General features: G+C 35.4%; 1 protein-coding gene across 1 annotated transcript in view; it reads left to right on the top strand.

Moving 5' to 3' along the window:
• The window catches only part of LOC128554821 (serine-protein kinase ATM-like), a gene marked incomplete at both ends in the record, with an annotated part of 71,183 nt that overhangs the window by 26,125 nt on the left and 31,333 nt on the right, over nucleotides 1-13,725 (top strand). The window contains 8 exons of the mRNA XM_053536133.1: nucleotides 123-222; nucleotides 965-1,042; nucleotides 1,514-1,672; nucleotides 6,495-6,621; nucleotides 7,537-7,715; nucleotides 11,108-11,175; nucleotides 11,795-11,945; nucleotides 12,517-12,705. Coding sequence (XP_053392108.1) covers nucleotides 123-222; nucleotides 965-1,042; nucleotides 1,514-1,672; nucleotides 6,495-6,621; nucleotides 7,537-7,715; nucleotides 11,108-11,175; nucleotides 11,795-11,945; nucleotides 12,517-12,705 — 1,051 coding nt within the window. The remainder of the gene's footprint in view (nucleotides 1-122; nucleotides 223-964; nucleotides 1,043-1,513; nucleotides 1,673-6,494; nucleotides 6,622-7,536; nucleotides 7,716-11,107; nucleotides 11,176-11,794; nucleotides 11,946-12,516; nucleotides 12,706-13,725) is intronic.

Here is a 13,725-nt window from a genome sequence, read left to right as displayed (position 1 = left end):
GATGATTTTTCTATTGTTATGTGGTTGTCTATGAAATAACAAAGGGTATCTGTAGTAAAAAGACACATTCTGATTTATTTCTGTACTTGTGTGACATGTGTACAATGTAGCCTGTATTTCAGGAATGAGGGTACAGAGAGTTGTTATAGAGAGAGTATTGCTGGTATGGCACTAGAACTTCTCAGAGAGGTTTGCCAGGTTGGAGTAGACATTTGTCCAAAGGTATCCTCTGTAAACATTTAATATTATTCTATGTAAAGTTACAAAGTAAAGTCCATTTCTTAGCTAAATTAGTAGTAAAGAATTTTGTCATGGTTGTTACTTTGTACTTAAAACTTTCTGAATGTTGGTGAATGGATTTATGGAAGTGTTATACGTAGTTTTTATGTGCGTATGAATTACATTGACAAGAGCTTTGAAAAAAATTTCTTAGTATACCCGTTAATTAATTAAGGAAATTGGAATTCTACCTGTAGATAAAATGTTAGTATGAACATGCAGAACTATCTTCAGTGACTGCCAACACAGTATAAACAGATCATAGTTACATACATCTCCTCATGCAGTTTAAATTCAAACCTCTGGACTAGGCCAGCCTTGCCATTGGTTAATTTCAAATTGTGCTCAGAAACTTTCTAGTCAAATAGAGTCTTTTAAACAGGTGTCTGCTCTATAGCCTTTATAGGTCCTGATAGTGTATAGGTTATAGGAAATATATTATATATCTCCTCGTGCAATGTAAATTTTAATCTCTGGACTAGGAAGGCATCCTTTCCATTGGCCAGTTCCAGTTTGTGCTCAGAAACTTCTAGTTAAATGCTAAAGTTTTGAAACTGGTGTCTGCTCTATAGCCTTTATAGGTCCTGATTGAGTGAGTTTGCATCTACTTGTGGAGGTAGCTCCAAAAGTCAGGGTTGCGGTATTGCAAAAAAAAGCTTCATACTGTTTTATATTGTTTTGGTAGGAGCTGATGAAATACTTGCCATTACTTGCAAGCAGTCTGGTTTCTGCTGTTGAACAGAGAGGGGAGGTTGGACAACTGGTGAGTAAATTTAGTCATAGTTTGTTGCTGGAGATTTTGGGTGCCGATATTGACAATTTTTCAGGCAAGACTATTAAATGGGTTCGATCCCTGGCCACGCCATACCAAAGATGTTAAACATGGTAGTAGCGGCTTCCTCTCTTGGCGCCCAGCATTAAGAGGATAGTGCTAGGTCTGGTCAGCCCGGTGATATTCCAGTGAGGCAGCACTATAAAGTTGGGCATTGAGCTCACTGCTACAAGTTGACACTGTCTTTTATATGATTGAAAAATTGTTGAAAAAGACATTAAATCCGAACACACACACATCAACTTGAACTGTATCAGTGTTGTCAAAATTTTGTTAAAATGATTAGAGCTTTTTTGTGATAAAAATCATTTGAACATTTTTAGGTTTCGATTTAAAGTGTCAGATTTGTTTTGTCATGTCATCGTAAACTGTGCAAAACAAATGTCATTGAATACTTTTCAGACGTTGAGCCTGTTGAAATTCCTGATACTTGAGAAAGTGAAGGAATTGCGTCCTGCTATAGCGATGCTGGATAGTTTCCCAGACAAGCCAGAGTTTAAGGAATGTAGAACAGTACATCATAAACTAAAATACGCAGCTGGAGCATTCACTTTGAAAAAGGTAAATCACTCCCATTAGAAGAAAAATGATAATCATGTAATCTTTTGAATTATCCATTATTGGGTATTTGAATATAATATCCTTCTCAGCAAACAGAAATAAGCTTAAAAAGCCCAAATTAATTTACAATAGAATATTTCCAGATAGTTTACCAATTATTTTCATATATGTGGCTGGAAAACACCTACGTAGGCATTTCATGAAGATGAAAGTTTTATGTGTTATATGTGAAGTATATTATGTAAGTAGTTCATTGATGCCGGTAGTCACAATTCTAAGGTCAAATTAAGGTCAAGGAATTAGGTCAAAGGTCATTAATTGCAGTTTTTACTAATTTCACTTATATGGCATCATATCTTCGCCATCTTGATGAAATAAGTGAGCAAAAATGGTATTTAATTGAAGCCAATGTATTTAACTACGAAAATAAATCACTATATGCAAATTAACTCATTTGCATATTAACTAATATAAATGAAAATGACAAAATCGTACAAAATTACGATAAAAATTGGCATGCATGTACAGCTGTACAATATTTATTGCTTTACATATAGTTTTCATGATTTGAAAAACAGAAAGGTAACAAATGATATGTGGGATAGTCATTTCTTGATAAACGCGACTGTTTATATCGCCATCAAAAGTGTTTTATGTGTAGATGCTGCTAGAAGTGGATGGGTTGAGTTGACTTCTGACCAACAGTTATCTTTAGCATAATTGTGTAGTTGTTTTCTCAAAAGCAAGGCAATTCTTTTGTATTGGGTTCATATCTGTCGGCTATTTCAAACTGTGAACCTATGTCACACTGCCAATATGGTTGCCATTTTTTCAAAATGGCGACCAACACAGAAAACCAAAGGTAAGTATGTTTAAAAGTATGCATATATATGAGCGTTTACATAAGTTTTAATGTAATTTATTGCAATATTAAGACTGATAAATACAACTGATAATAAGACCATACGCCATGTAGGCAACCTCAGATAACCAAAATGGCGCTCATTTTTTTTTTATCAAAATGGCTGCCAAATGTCAATATGTTAAGGTTTCTTAGCATACATTATAGAGTTTACATTATGTTTATGTAGTTTAGCACAGTATTGTGATTGAAAAACATTACTATTTTAAATCAGGTTGACACCATCTCAGACAACCAATAAGACAGCCACTTTTCACAATGGCCGTCAAGAAGTCAGTATGTTCAGTTTTTCTAATATACTGGAGAATGTACAAAAGGTTTTATGTGAGGTTTTGAAGTAGTTTAACGGATAATTAAACGATATACTATTTAAAACATATTTTGGGTTTACAGACGGGATAACATAAATTGGTATCAATAGTATACTTGGTATAACGACTGGGCACTAAACGTATCTAGTGGTATAGAGAAGGCAAATATGTATCTTTGGCATATCGGTAGACAAACTTGGCTTTTCATACATGCCACTATAGATATTCTTAGGATACAGACAGGCAAACTGTGTAGAAGTGATATATAGTCAGGCCATTTTGGTATCATTTGTTTACAGACATGCCATCTGAGATAAATATTGATGCCACTATCGGTATCGAGGGTATACAGACATGCCACTCTGGGTATCCTGTGTATGCAGACTGGCCCTACTTGCTAAACATACAGACATCTAGGGAAAACCTGGCTATACATATAGACAATAATAGGTAGCCTTGATATAGAGACAGATAAAATGGGTATCCTAGTTATACAGGAAAATTATCCTGGGTATACATACATGTACATTCAACTATAGGTATCTTAGTTATACAATCATTCACTCTGTGTGTTTTGTGCATACATGTATAGCCACCCTGGCCATACATACAGTCCACTTTGGGTACCTTGGCAATGAATACAGGTCATGGGTATACAGAAAGGCCTATAGATCTGGGTATCCTGTGCTTACAGACGGGTCATATTGGCTACACATGTATACATACTGACAAATACTGGTATACTGAATATACAGACAGGCAATTCTGGGTATTCTGGACATACAGAAGGGCAAACCGAGTTTCCTTGCAACTCTGGATATTCTGGGTATACAGGCATGTCATCCGGGCTTTACAGTTGTATATAAAGGCTACTAAGGGTATCTTCGATTTACATACACACCATTTTGGGTAATTTGGGTATATAGACACGCCATCACGGCTATACATTCAGGTCACCTTGGATGGCATTGGTATACAGACAGGTTACCTATGTATCCACGGTATAAAGCCATGCCACTCTGTGTAGCCTGGATATACAAACATGTCATCGTGGCCATATATACTGGCCATTATGGATATCCCGGTTTTACATAATAAACATTTCTGGGTAAAAAAAACTGGGTATACAGGCAGACCATCTTTGCTATACACTAGGCCAGTATATGCATTGAGTATGCCTGGGATATAGACAGGTCACCTGAGTGCATCTAGGCAGGCCACCTTAAGTATCCTGGGTATACAAAAATCCTGATCGTTTACTTAATGTCACCTCTATAAATATCCTGGGTATAAATACATGCCAACGGTGTACCCTAGGTATAAAGGCAGGTCTGTCTGGGTATCCTTGGTATACTGTCAGGTCTTCTTGGCTATAAATACAGACCACTACTGGATCCTGGGTACTGCTATTTGTAAACTTGCTATTCATAAAGACCACTCTGGGTATACTGGGTATATAGGTCTTCCTGGTTATAAATACAGAAAACTATGGGTATCCTAGGTGTACAAACTGGCCTCTCGTGGTATCCATTGTATACATACAGGCTATCTGGGCTATATATGTATGCCAATACGGATATCCTTGATATATATAAAGACCGGCAATGTATCCAAGGTAGACAGGTCACTCTGGGTAAGTAATATGGATAAACATACAGGTCAGGTTAGTGATACATATAGATACACTTTGAGTGGCCGTGGTATAAAAAGAGGCAACTGTCGGTACCTTAGGTATAGATGCAGAACATTTTGGGTATCTGGGTTATACAGACTGACAGCATGTGTATCCTGTTTATACAGACAGACCATCATCAGTGATCATAGCTATACATATATGCCAGTTATATACATACTAATTACGCTTAACAACTTTGCATCGATAGCGTAAAATAATATAATGGATCTAAGTTTGCATGCATACAAATGATATACCACGGGTGACATGTATGACTGTATTCCTATAATACCCAACGTAACATTTATACTAATGTGGATTTCAAGACGAAATGTGGCAGTTAAATGTGCAAATGCTACCGATCCAACCAGGTTTGCATGTTTGAATGTGCATGCGAGGTTATTTATATACCATCTTTAAAAATGTACATGGCAACAAGGACGATAAAGTTGTGACATTTTTAAAACAAAGTCCTATGATATTGTGTATAGAGAAAAGACTATGGGCAAGACTGAACTGTGTAAACTACGTTGTGCAGTATTTGTATAAGTGTTAAATACTAATAATATATATTCTTAATGCATGGAATATTTACAAGCTTTACTTGGACATTTATAAAACTGATAAGATTCTTATCAGTGGTTAAGAACAGATATATGTGTACTAAATGAACGTTTTAAATGCATATTTGATACATTTCAATTAATATTCATGAGTATGCAAATGAACTGAAAAGCTCTTGATTAATATCTATGAAGAACATTATTCCAAAATCGAAATATCTTTCTATCTCAAAATTTAGTTTGTATTTGAGAAATGTAAATATTGTCAGTTTTTTTAATATTTGTTTTTTCATGATTAATATACCCCACCCACTTTTGACAGTATTTACTCTTGCAAACAATAAATAATGATACAAACCGATATATATTTATATAAAGTAATGTTTTCAAATGTAATATTGCTTATTTTTGTCCATTTATAAACACAAATAGTGAAGATTTTATCTTTGTATTATTCAATAACAACATTTTTAACGAATTATCTGCCCATTTTATTAAGTTTTCATGAATATTCATAAGTATGTAAATGAGAAAATTTTTGATTAAGTGTTTGTAAATAAATGTACAAAGCCATGGCTTCATTTTGATACTATTGTTGTTATTCTACACCAATAAATGACCAAGATACAAGGTATTTTATGTGACACACATGAAAATATGCACCGAATGACCTTTGACCTCGTTTATTTCACTATAAAGGGCATCTCAAGCGTGACTACCGGGCAAGTCTTTCTTGTGGCACCTAGTAGATAACGTTTAACATGGTAGTCATCCATATTCAGAAAATGCCAATGCAAGTCACAATTTTGAAAATTCTAGGTATACTAAGAGTTTTTAGTATAGATTTATGATGTTGAAGTCCTTGCATTTGGTTAACTCTAAAGAGTGGTAAGACAGGATGTTGACATCTCAGTTTGCAAAAGCACCCCACCATAATGCAAGAAAAATTGGATTCAGTAGTTATTTAGGTCCACCTGCTTAAATCAGTAGGGAGAGTGCAGATCTACGGATCGCAGGGTCTTGAGTTGATTCCCAAGTGAGGCGTATGTTCTTTGTTACAAATTGATTAAAGACATTGTGTCTAAAATCATTCATCCTCCACCTTTGATTCATGTGGGGTAGTTGACAGTTACTTGCGGAGAACAGGTTTGTACTGGTACAGAATCCAGGAATGTAGTTTATGTTAACTGCCTGCCGTTACATATTAAACTGAAATATAGTTGAAAAACAGTGTTTAAAAAAGCAGTATTGATTCAGGGGATCTTTCACCGCAATAAAAAAGGAATCAATCAGAATAAAGTATACGAAATGTTACAGGAGAGTTCATATTGTAAAGTTAATTTCATTTCAGGAAGTTGAACATTTCCTGAGTGCAGGCAGAAATCATATTGTAGATCCAGATTTTAGACTGGAAGGTTTGAAATTTCTCTATGAACAACTGAAATCAGAGCAGAAGGAGTTACAAAGTCTTGCAAAAGGTATTGGTTGTAACACATCATGTATAAATTTGCTTTAAATTTGTAACAACACTATTTACATCTGTTGTCCAATTCTACAGTCAGTATTATTTGACTATTAAAAAGGTCCTTTTTCCTTTCTGAAAGAGTGGGTCGTATTATGTGAACACCCGTGGTGGGCAGGCGGTCAGTGTCCAAAGCATGTACGCTCTCTTAAGTCAAACGGTTTTCATCCAATCTTCACCAAACTTGTTGACAATGTTTGTGGGCATAATATATCGGCCAAGATTAATAACCACCCAGATTGCCCCAGGCACTCTTGGATTATGGCCCTTGAATTACATGAAATCTGTTAATTTAGCCATATCCATTCAAACAGTTTTGATCGGATTGTCAATTTCATCCCACATTGAACCTCACAAATACCTTGATTCCTTCTTACTTGTTTTGGGGGGTTAACAAGGCATACAACATCAAAATTATTAACTTTATGATACATAACAGAATATTTAAACGGGCATATTTTGTGACAGTCTGGCACTCTTGTTTATCATATGTTTAAGCCTGTGATGTGAAGTACTAAAATATAACGGGTTTGCTGCTAAGTATCTCTTTTGCCAAGGACTTACATATAACAGGTTTTCAACTATCTGTTTACCCATACTTAAATAGCAACAAAACTCTGAATACCCACATGCCTTTCGTCTATTCTTGGCAGTTACAGATTATATAGTCAATATTTATCAATCAGAGTTTCAGCATTAATTGTTTTATTTCTGGTAAGCAGATAAAACCAGCTTACCTGTAAAAGGGCATTTGTACTTTGCATGATTTTTCAACAAATGTTTTGAATTTGAGTAACTCTTTGTTGATAAAGGGCCATGATGCAGTTGAAGAAGAAAAAAAAAATGAAAAGAGGCTTTTGAATGTTTACAGATGACACTTTGTGTAGGCTGGCATGTGAGTTAGTGGAGCTGACAAAGTTTGAGAACAGAGATGTTGTACTACAGGCTAGCAGATGTCTGGGTGTGCTTGGTCCTGTCAACTTGAGGGCTATTTCACTTCCTTCTGCACCTAGCAGTATAGGTCTTCAGCTTGCTGTTCAGTGTTTTGAGGTGAGAAAAGTGAAGTCATCAGTGTATACGTCATTCTCCTAGGCAATGGGCTGCACAAAGGTGTTTCTGCATTATATAGGTTGACAATGTATTAAGGTAGTAGAGGTGTAATAGCATTGTATACAGAATAGCATTTGCTTGGTATATTCTTAAAGATGACTGTGTTTCGCACTGCTTTGCAATTTTTAGCTCACCTGTCACAAAGTGACAAGGCGCGCGGTGTCCGTCGTCCGTGCGTCCATCCTGAACTTTTGCTTGTGACCACTCTAGAGGTCACATTTTTCATGGGATCTTTATGAAAGTTGGTCAGAATGTTCATCTTGATGATATCTAGGTCAAGTTCGAAACTGGGTCACGTGCCATCAAAAACTAGGTCAGTAGGTCTAAAAATAGAAAAACCTTGTGACCTCTCTAGAGGCCATATATTTCACAAGATCTTCATGAAAATTGGTCAGAATGTTCACCTTGATGATATCTAGGTCAAGTTCGAAACTGGGTCACGTGCCTTCAAAAACTAGGTCAGTAGGTCTAAAAATAGAAAAACCTTTTGACCTCTCTAGAGGCCATATATTTCAAAGATCTTCATGAAAATTGGTCAGAACGTTCACCTTGATGATATCTAGGTCAAGTTCGAAAATGGGTCACATGCCATCAAAAACTAGATCAGTAGGTCAAATAATAGAAAAACCTTGTGACCTCTCTAAAGGCCATATTTTTCATGGGATCTGTATGAAAATTGGTCTGAGTGTTCATCTTGATGATACCTAGGTCAAGTTCGAAACTGGGTCACGTGCGGTCAAAAACTAGGTCAGTAGGTCTAAAAATAGAAAAACCTTGTGACCTCTCTAGAGGCCATATGTTTCACGAGATCTTCATGAAAATTGGTCAGAATGTTCATCTTGATGATATCTAGGTCAGGTTCGAAAGTGGGTCACGTGCCTTCAAAAACTAGGTCAGTAGGTCAAATAATAGAAAAACCTTGTGACCTCTCTAGAGGCCATATTTTTCATGGGATCTGTATGAAAGTTGGTCTGATTTTTCATCTTGATGATATCTAGGTCAAGTTCGAAAGTGGGTCAGGTGCCGTCAAAAACTAGGTCAGTAGGTCAAATAATAGAAAAACCTTGTGCTAAAGGCTATATTTTTCATGGGATCTGTATGAAAGTTGGTCTGAATGTTCATCTTGATGATATCTAAGTCGAGTTCGAAACTGGGTCAACTGCGGTCAAAAACTAGGTCAGTAGGTCTAAAAATAGAAAAACCTTGTGACCTCTCTAGAGGCCACACTTGTGATGATCTTGATGATATCTAAGTCAGGTTCGAAAGTGGGTCACGTGCCTTCAAAAACTAGGTCAGTAGGTCAAATAATAGAAAAACCTTGTGACCTCTCTAGAGGCCATATTTTTCGTGGGATCTGTATGAAAGTTGGTCAGAATGTTCACCTTGATGATAGCTAGGTCAAGTGTGAAACTGGGTCACGTGCCTTAAAAAACTAGGTCAGTAGGTCAAATAATAAAAAAACCTTGTGACCTCTCTAGAGGCCATACTTTTCAGGGATCTGTATGAGAGTTGGTCTGAATGTTCATCTTGATGATATCTAGGTCAAGTTTGAAACTGGGTCAACTGCGTTAAAAAACTAGGTCAGTAGGTCTAAAATTATTAAAATCTTTTGACCTCTCTAGAGGCCATATTTTTCAATGGATCTTCATGAAAATTGATCTGAATGTTCACCTTGATGATATCTAGGTCAGTTTCGAAACTGGGTCACGTGTGGTCAAAAACTAGGCCAGTAGATATCAAAATAGAAAAACCTTGTGACCTCTCTAGAGGCCATATTTTTTCATGAAAATTAGTGAGAATGTTCACCTTGATGATATCTAGATAAAGTTCAAAACAGGGTCACGTACCTTTGAAAACTAGGTCAATAGGTCAGGTAATAGAAAAACCTTGTGACCTCTCTAGAGACCATATTTTTCAATAGATCTTCATGAAAATTGGTCAGAATTTGTTATCTTAATAATACCTAGGTCAAGTTCAAAACTAGGTCACTGTGTCAAATAATAGAAAAAACGACATCATACTCAAAACTGGGTCATGTGGGAAGAGGTGAGCGATTCAGGACCATCATGGTCCTCTTGTTTAATAACATTTACTGTGCAGTTTTTTCAAAATTTTGTATAATTTACGGTATCTCTAGCTCAAGTAGAGACAAATTTCAAAGTGATGACCAGTATACAAAACGTTTGCAGAGAACTCATTTTACCATTTATTTTAATAAAAGAATCATCAAACTATTGGTAAGCAATTATAAAACACAAAATAAAAATATGAGTATCATTTTATCCCTGGTTCCTAAAGTAAACAGACTTAATGATACAGAATTCTAACTTCAACATTGAAAAAATAAGGTCAAATCCTGTGTTTCTGTTTTGATTTTTGCTTACTTCATTTAAAAATGACCTTGGGGCAGACGTAAAACCTACCTAAATTTCTTCCACAATATGTAGTCTAAAGTGTAAAAGCAAAATAGAGAACTTCTACCACATGTAAAGATGTGTAACTCTACCCCTTCTGTTTAAGTAGTTCACTTTTGAACAGCAAGAAATCGCTTATCAAATTATTTTTTTCCATTTTTGTATAATAAATCAATGATAGATCTTGAAAGAAGTAAAAACTTACCAGAAAAAATGGAAAATAAAAGAGAAAAAATTTGGTCCCAGTAGGGCTTGAACCTACGCCTTCCTGAGAATTGCAGTAAAAGTGGGTTTATGTTAGGAATGGAATACTCTTCAAGAAGGAGGTACTCTGTTACACCTGTACTACCTAAGAATCGCAGTCAAGAAAGCTGTTAAAGTGAAAGAAAATAATCTGATACTTGAAATATACTAAAGTCTTATCTGGAGTACCGTTAAGCTCATGTAGTTTGTCTTCCATTGTGCTTTAGTTCGTTGCACAGTGCTCAAAGACACTTGACACATGCACATCATGAATGTTGTGTCATGTTGTGGCCAGTTGTATTGTATGTTGAGCATTGTGTGGCATTGTTGTGCATTGTGTGGCATGTTATTTCATATTGTTGTGCATCATATCATTGTTGTGCGCCGACATAGAAGAGTAAACTTTTGACACACAACACAATGAGTAACATAACGCTCAACATATGAAACAAGAGGTGACGTAAGACACAACATTGTGACATTGATGTTGTGAGTAGCGTCGCATTGCAGTGCATAGTGTTGTAGAGTGGCACGTCGTTCTTTGACCTTAAACATGACAGACAACACACAACATCATCTAAACAGGATTCCGTAGTTTTATGCATATTTTCAGAGTTGTAGAGATTTGGAGCATGAAAGCATTCACGCCTTAAACAATTTTCGTCATTATTTCAGGAATTACCAGATGTTCACAAGTATTGCAAAATTTTTCACTGTCTCAATACCTACCTGACAGATAAAAGGTATATAGTATTATATATTCTGTTACTTGTTTTTGTGAACATTAGGAAATGTTGTTTGTTCTTAAGGCTTTTACATCCAGTTTTACAGTATAATGTACTCTGCCAGGAATGAACAAGGATCAAAATGAGATGCCAGGTTGAAAGTACTTTTAATATAAGAATGGATATTACGTGTTCATATCATTATCTTTTGGTATAAAGATAGAATCATTGAAGGCCATGAAATATATACAGATAGTGTCTGCTTGTGTGAACTTGCTTTACTTCTACCAAGAGCAGTGCTCTGTTGGTTTGGTTGCACCACAAATTATGAAAAAGGTCATAGTACATTTGTTGCAAAATTCGTACCATCTAGATAAGCTGCAGGAATATCATGGGAAACGTTGTCTGGGGTGAAATTTTAGATATTGACACAGTTAAGTCATACACATTCAAAATGTAATTGTAAAAACAAAATACAAAGTTCAAGACATGTAGATCAGCATGTCGTTGGCGACTCAGTTAAATTCATCAGGCAGTGTTTAGCATATAATTACAATAATATGTGGGAATTTACTACCCATGAATTGCAATCTATAGTAATAGCATCATTTTTTTTTATTCTTTGAAATATTTACAGTATTGAGCTGGTACAGTGTGCTAGCAAGGTATTGAAGGATCTACTGTCGGTGAAGAAAGGTATAGAATTTTACAATGGGTATAAATCCCAGTTAGGAGAAAACGAATACCTGTTTCACTATCTACATCCATTCAGAGCTGGTAAAAAGAAGGTAACCCGATTATTTTTGGAAATAATGCATTGTTATTTATTTGAATTTCTATATTGTATGGAACAGTGCTTTTTTCTACAATGTAGAATTTGGTAAATGCCTGAATTTTCAAAACCTCTGACTTTACCACGAAAATTTGCAAATTAAAAAAAATAGTGTCATGTGTTTGATTCTCTGCTGGACTAATTTAAAAATATATGGGAATCTGTGGGAAAATTACAATTACGATGACATTTTGGTGTACAGAAAATTTTCTATAATATAGACTTTAATGAAACATCGCACTGTTGTATATTGACATTTGTGTTTTGTCTGGATAAGTAAAATGTATAGATCTATGAGCTTATTTCTGAGATATAATGAGCAGAACTACCTTAAAAATTGAAAAATACTTGTTACAGTTACAGACTATAGGTCAGTAGATTAATTACAGTTTAAAAGGATAGTAAAGCATATTTGAAGCAAACAGCTACTGATTTACTTTGAGGCTAGGTATTTCTATGCTAAATTTATTCTAAAAGGAGTATATATATAATAGGTATGGTACTGGTATACTCTGTTCAATTTTCAGGTAGTGACAACTAAGGCACCAGTAGGAAATTGGGATGACTTTCAGTCTACAGTAGATCAGGAGTTGTTATGGAATCCACAACATAGTAACCATGGTAACTGGTTGATTACCTTGACAACAACGTTAATCAGCAGTGGAGTTGTTAGAGATGAACTCTTACAGCTTTTAGAGCCAGTGTGTTCAATTAAGGTAACTTGCCTGTCTTTAATAGATGATGTTTGCTCTTCTTAAATCTTTAAACCAAGATCAGTGGTCAGAAAAAGGAACAAGGAAAAAATAACTTATGTAACAGTGTATCAACTTTCTGTCAACTCTATAATTTGTCCTATTGGAACACAATTTTACAATAACTTTAAGTTATCAAAAGTTGGTTCCTTTTTAGCTCGACTATTCGGCGTCGGCGTCACACCCTGGTTAAGTTTTTCGTACCAGTCCACATTTTGACAAAGTCTTTTGAGATAAAGCTTTGAAACTTTCAACACTTGTTTACCATCACCATGTCCAGTTATAGGCAAGAGTACATAACTCTGTCAAGCATTTTGACTGAATTATGGCCCCTTTTGACTTAGAAATCTTGGTTAAGATTTTCGTACCAGTTCATATTTTAACAAAGTCTTACGAGATAAAGCTTTGAAACTTTCAACACTTGTTTACCATCACCATGTCCAGTTGTAGGCAAGAGTACATAACTCCATCAAGCATTTTGGTTGAATTATGGCCCCTTTTTGACTTAGAAATCTTGGTTAAGTTTTTCGTACCAGTCTACATTTTGACAGTCTTTCGAGATAAAGCTTTGAAACTTTCAACGCTTGTTTACCATCACCATGGCCAGTTGTTGGCAAGAGTACATAACTCCATCAAGCATTTTTGCTGAATTATGGCCCCTTTTGACTTCGAAATCTTGGTTAAGTTTTTCGTACCAGTTTATATTTTGTGTAAAGTGTTTGACATATAGCTTTGAAACTTTTATATCTTATTCAGTATAATAGTCTCTATCAATAGGCCAGAATACATAACTCTGTCATCTTCTTTGGCTGAATTATGGCCCTTTTTGAACTTGGAAATTGGTTCTGTTTTGTATATGTCCATGTTTTGTCAAGACTATTTGACATGTGGCTTTTAAACTTTAAACACTTGTTTATCATTATGATTTCCATCTGTAGGCAAGAGTACATAACTCTGAGAACTATTTTGGCTGAATTATGGCCC

Source organism: Mercenaria mercenaria, unplaced genomic scaffold, assembly GCF_021730395.1.
Source record: "Mercenaria mercenaria strain notata unplaced genomic scaffold, MADL_Memer_1 contig_776, whole genome shotgun sequence".
NCBI classification, from domain to species: Eukaryota; Metazoa; Mollusca; class Bivalvia; order Venerida; family Veneridae; genus Mercenaria; species Mercenaria mercenaria.
Note: the sequence above shows the minus strand (reverse complement) of the source record. Positions and strands in the feature narration are given on the sequence as shown.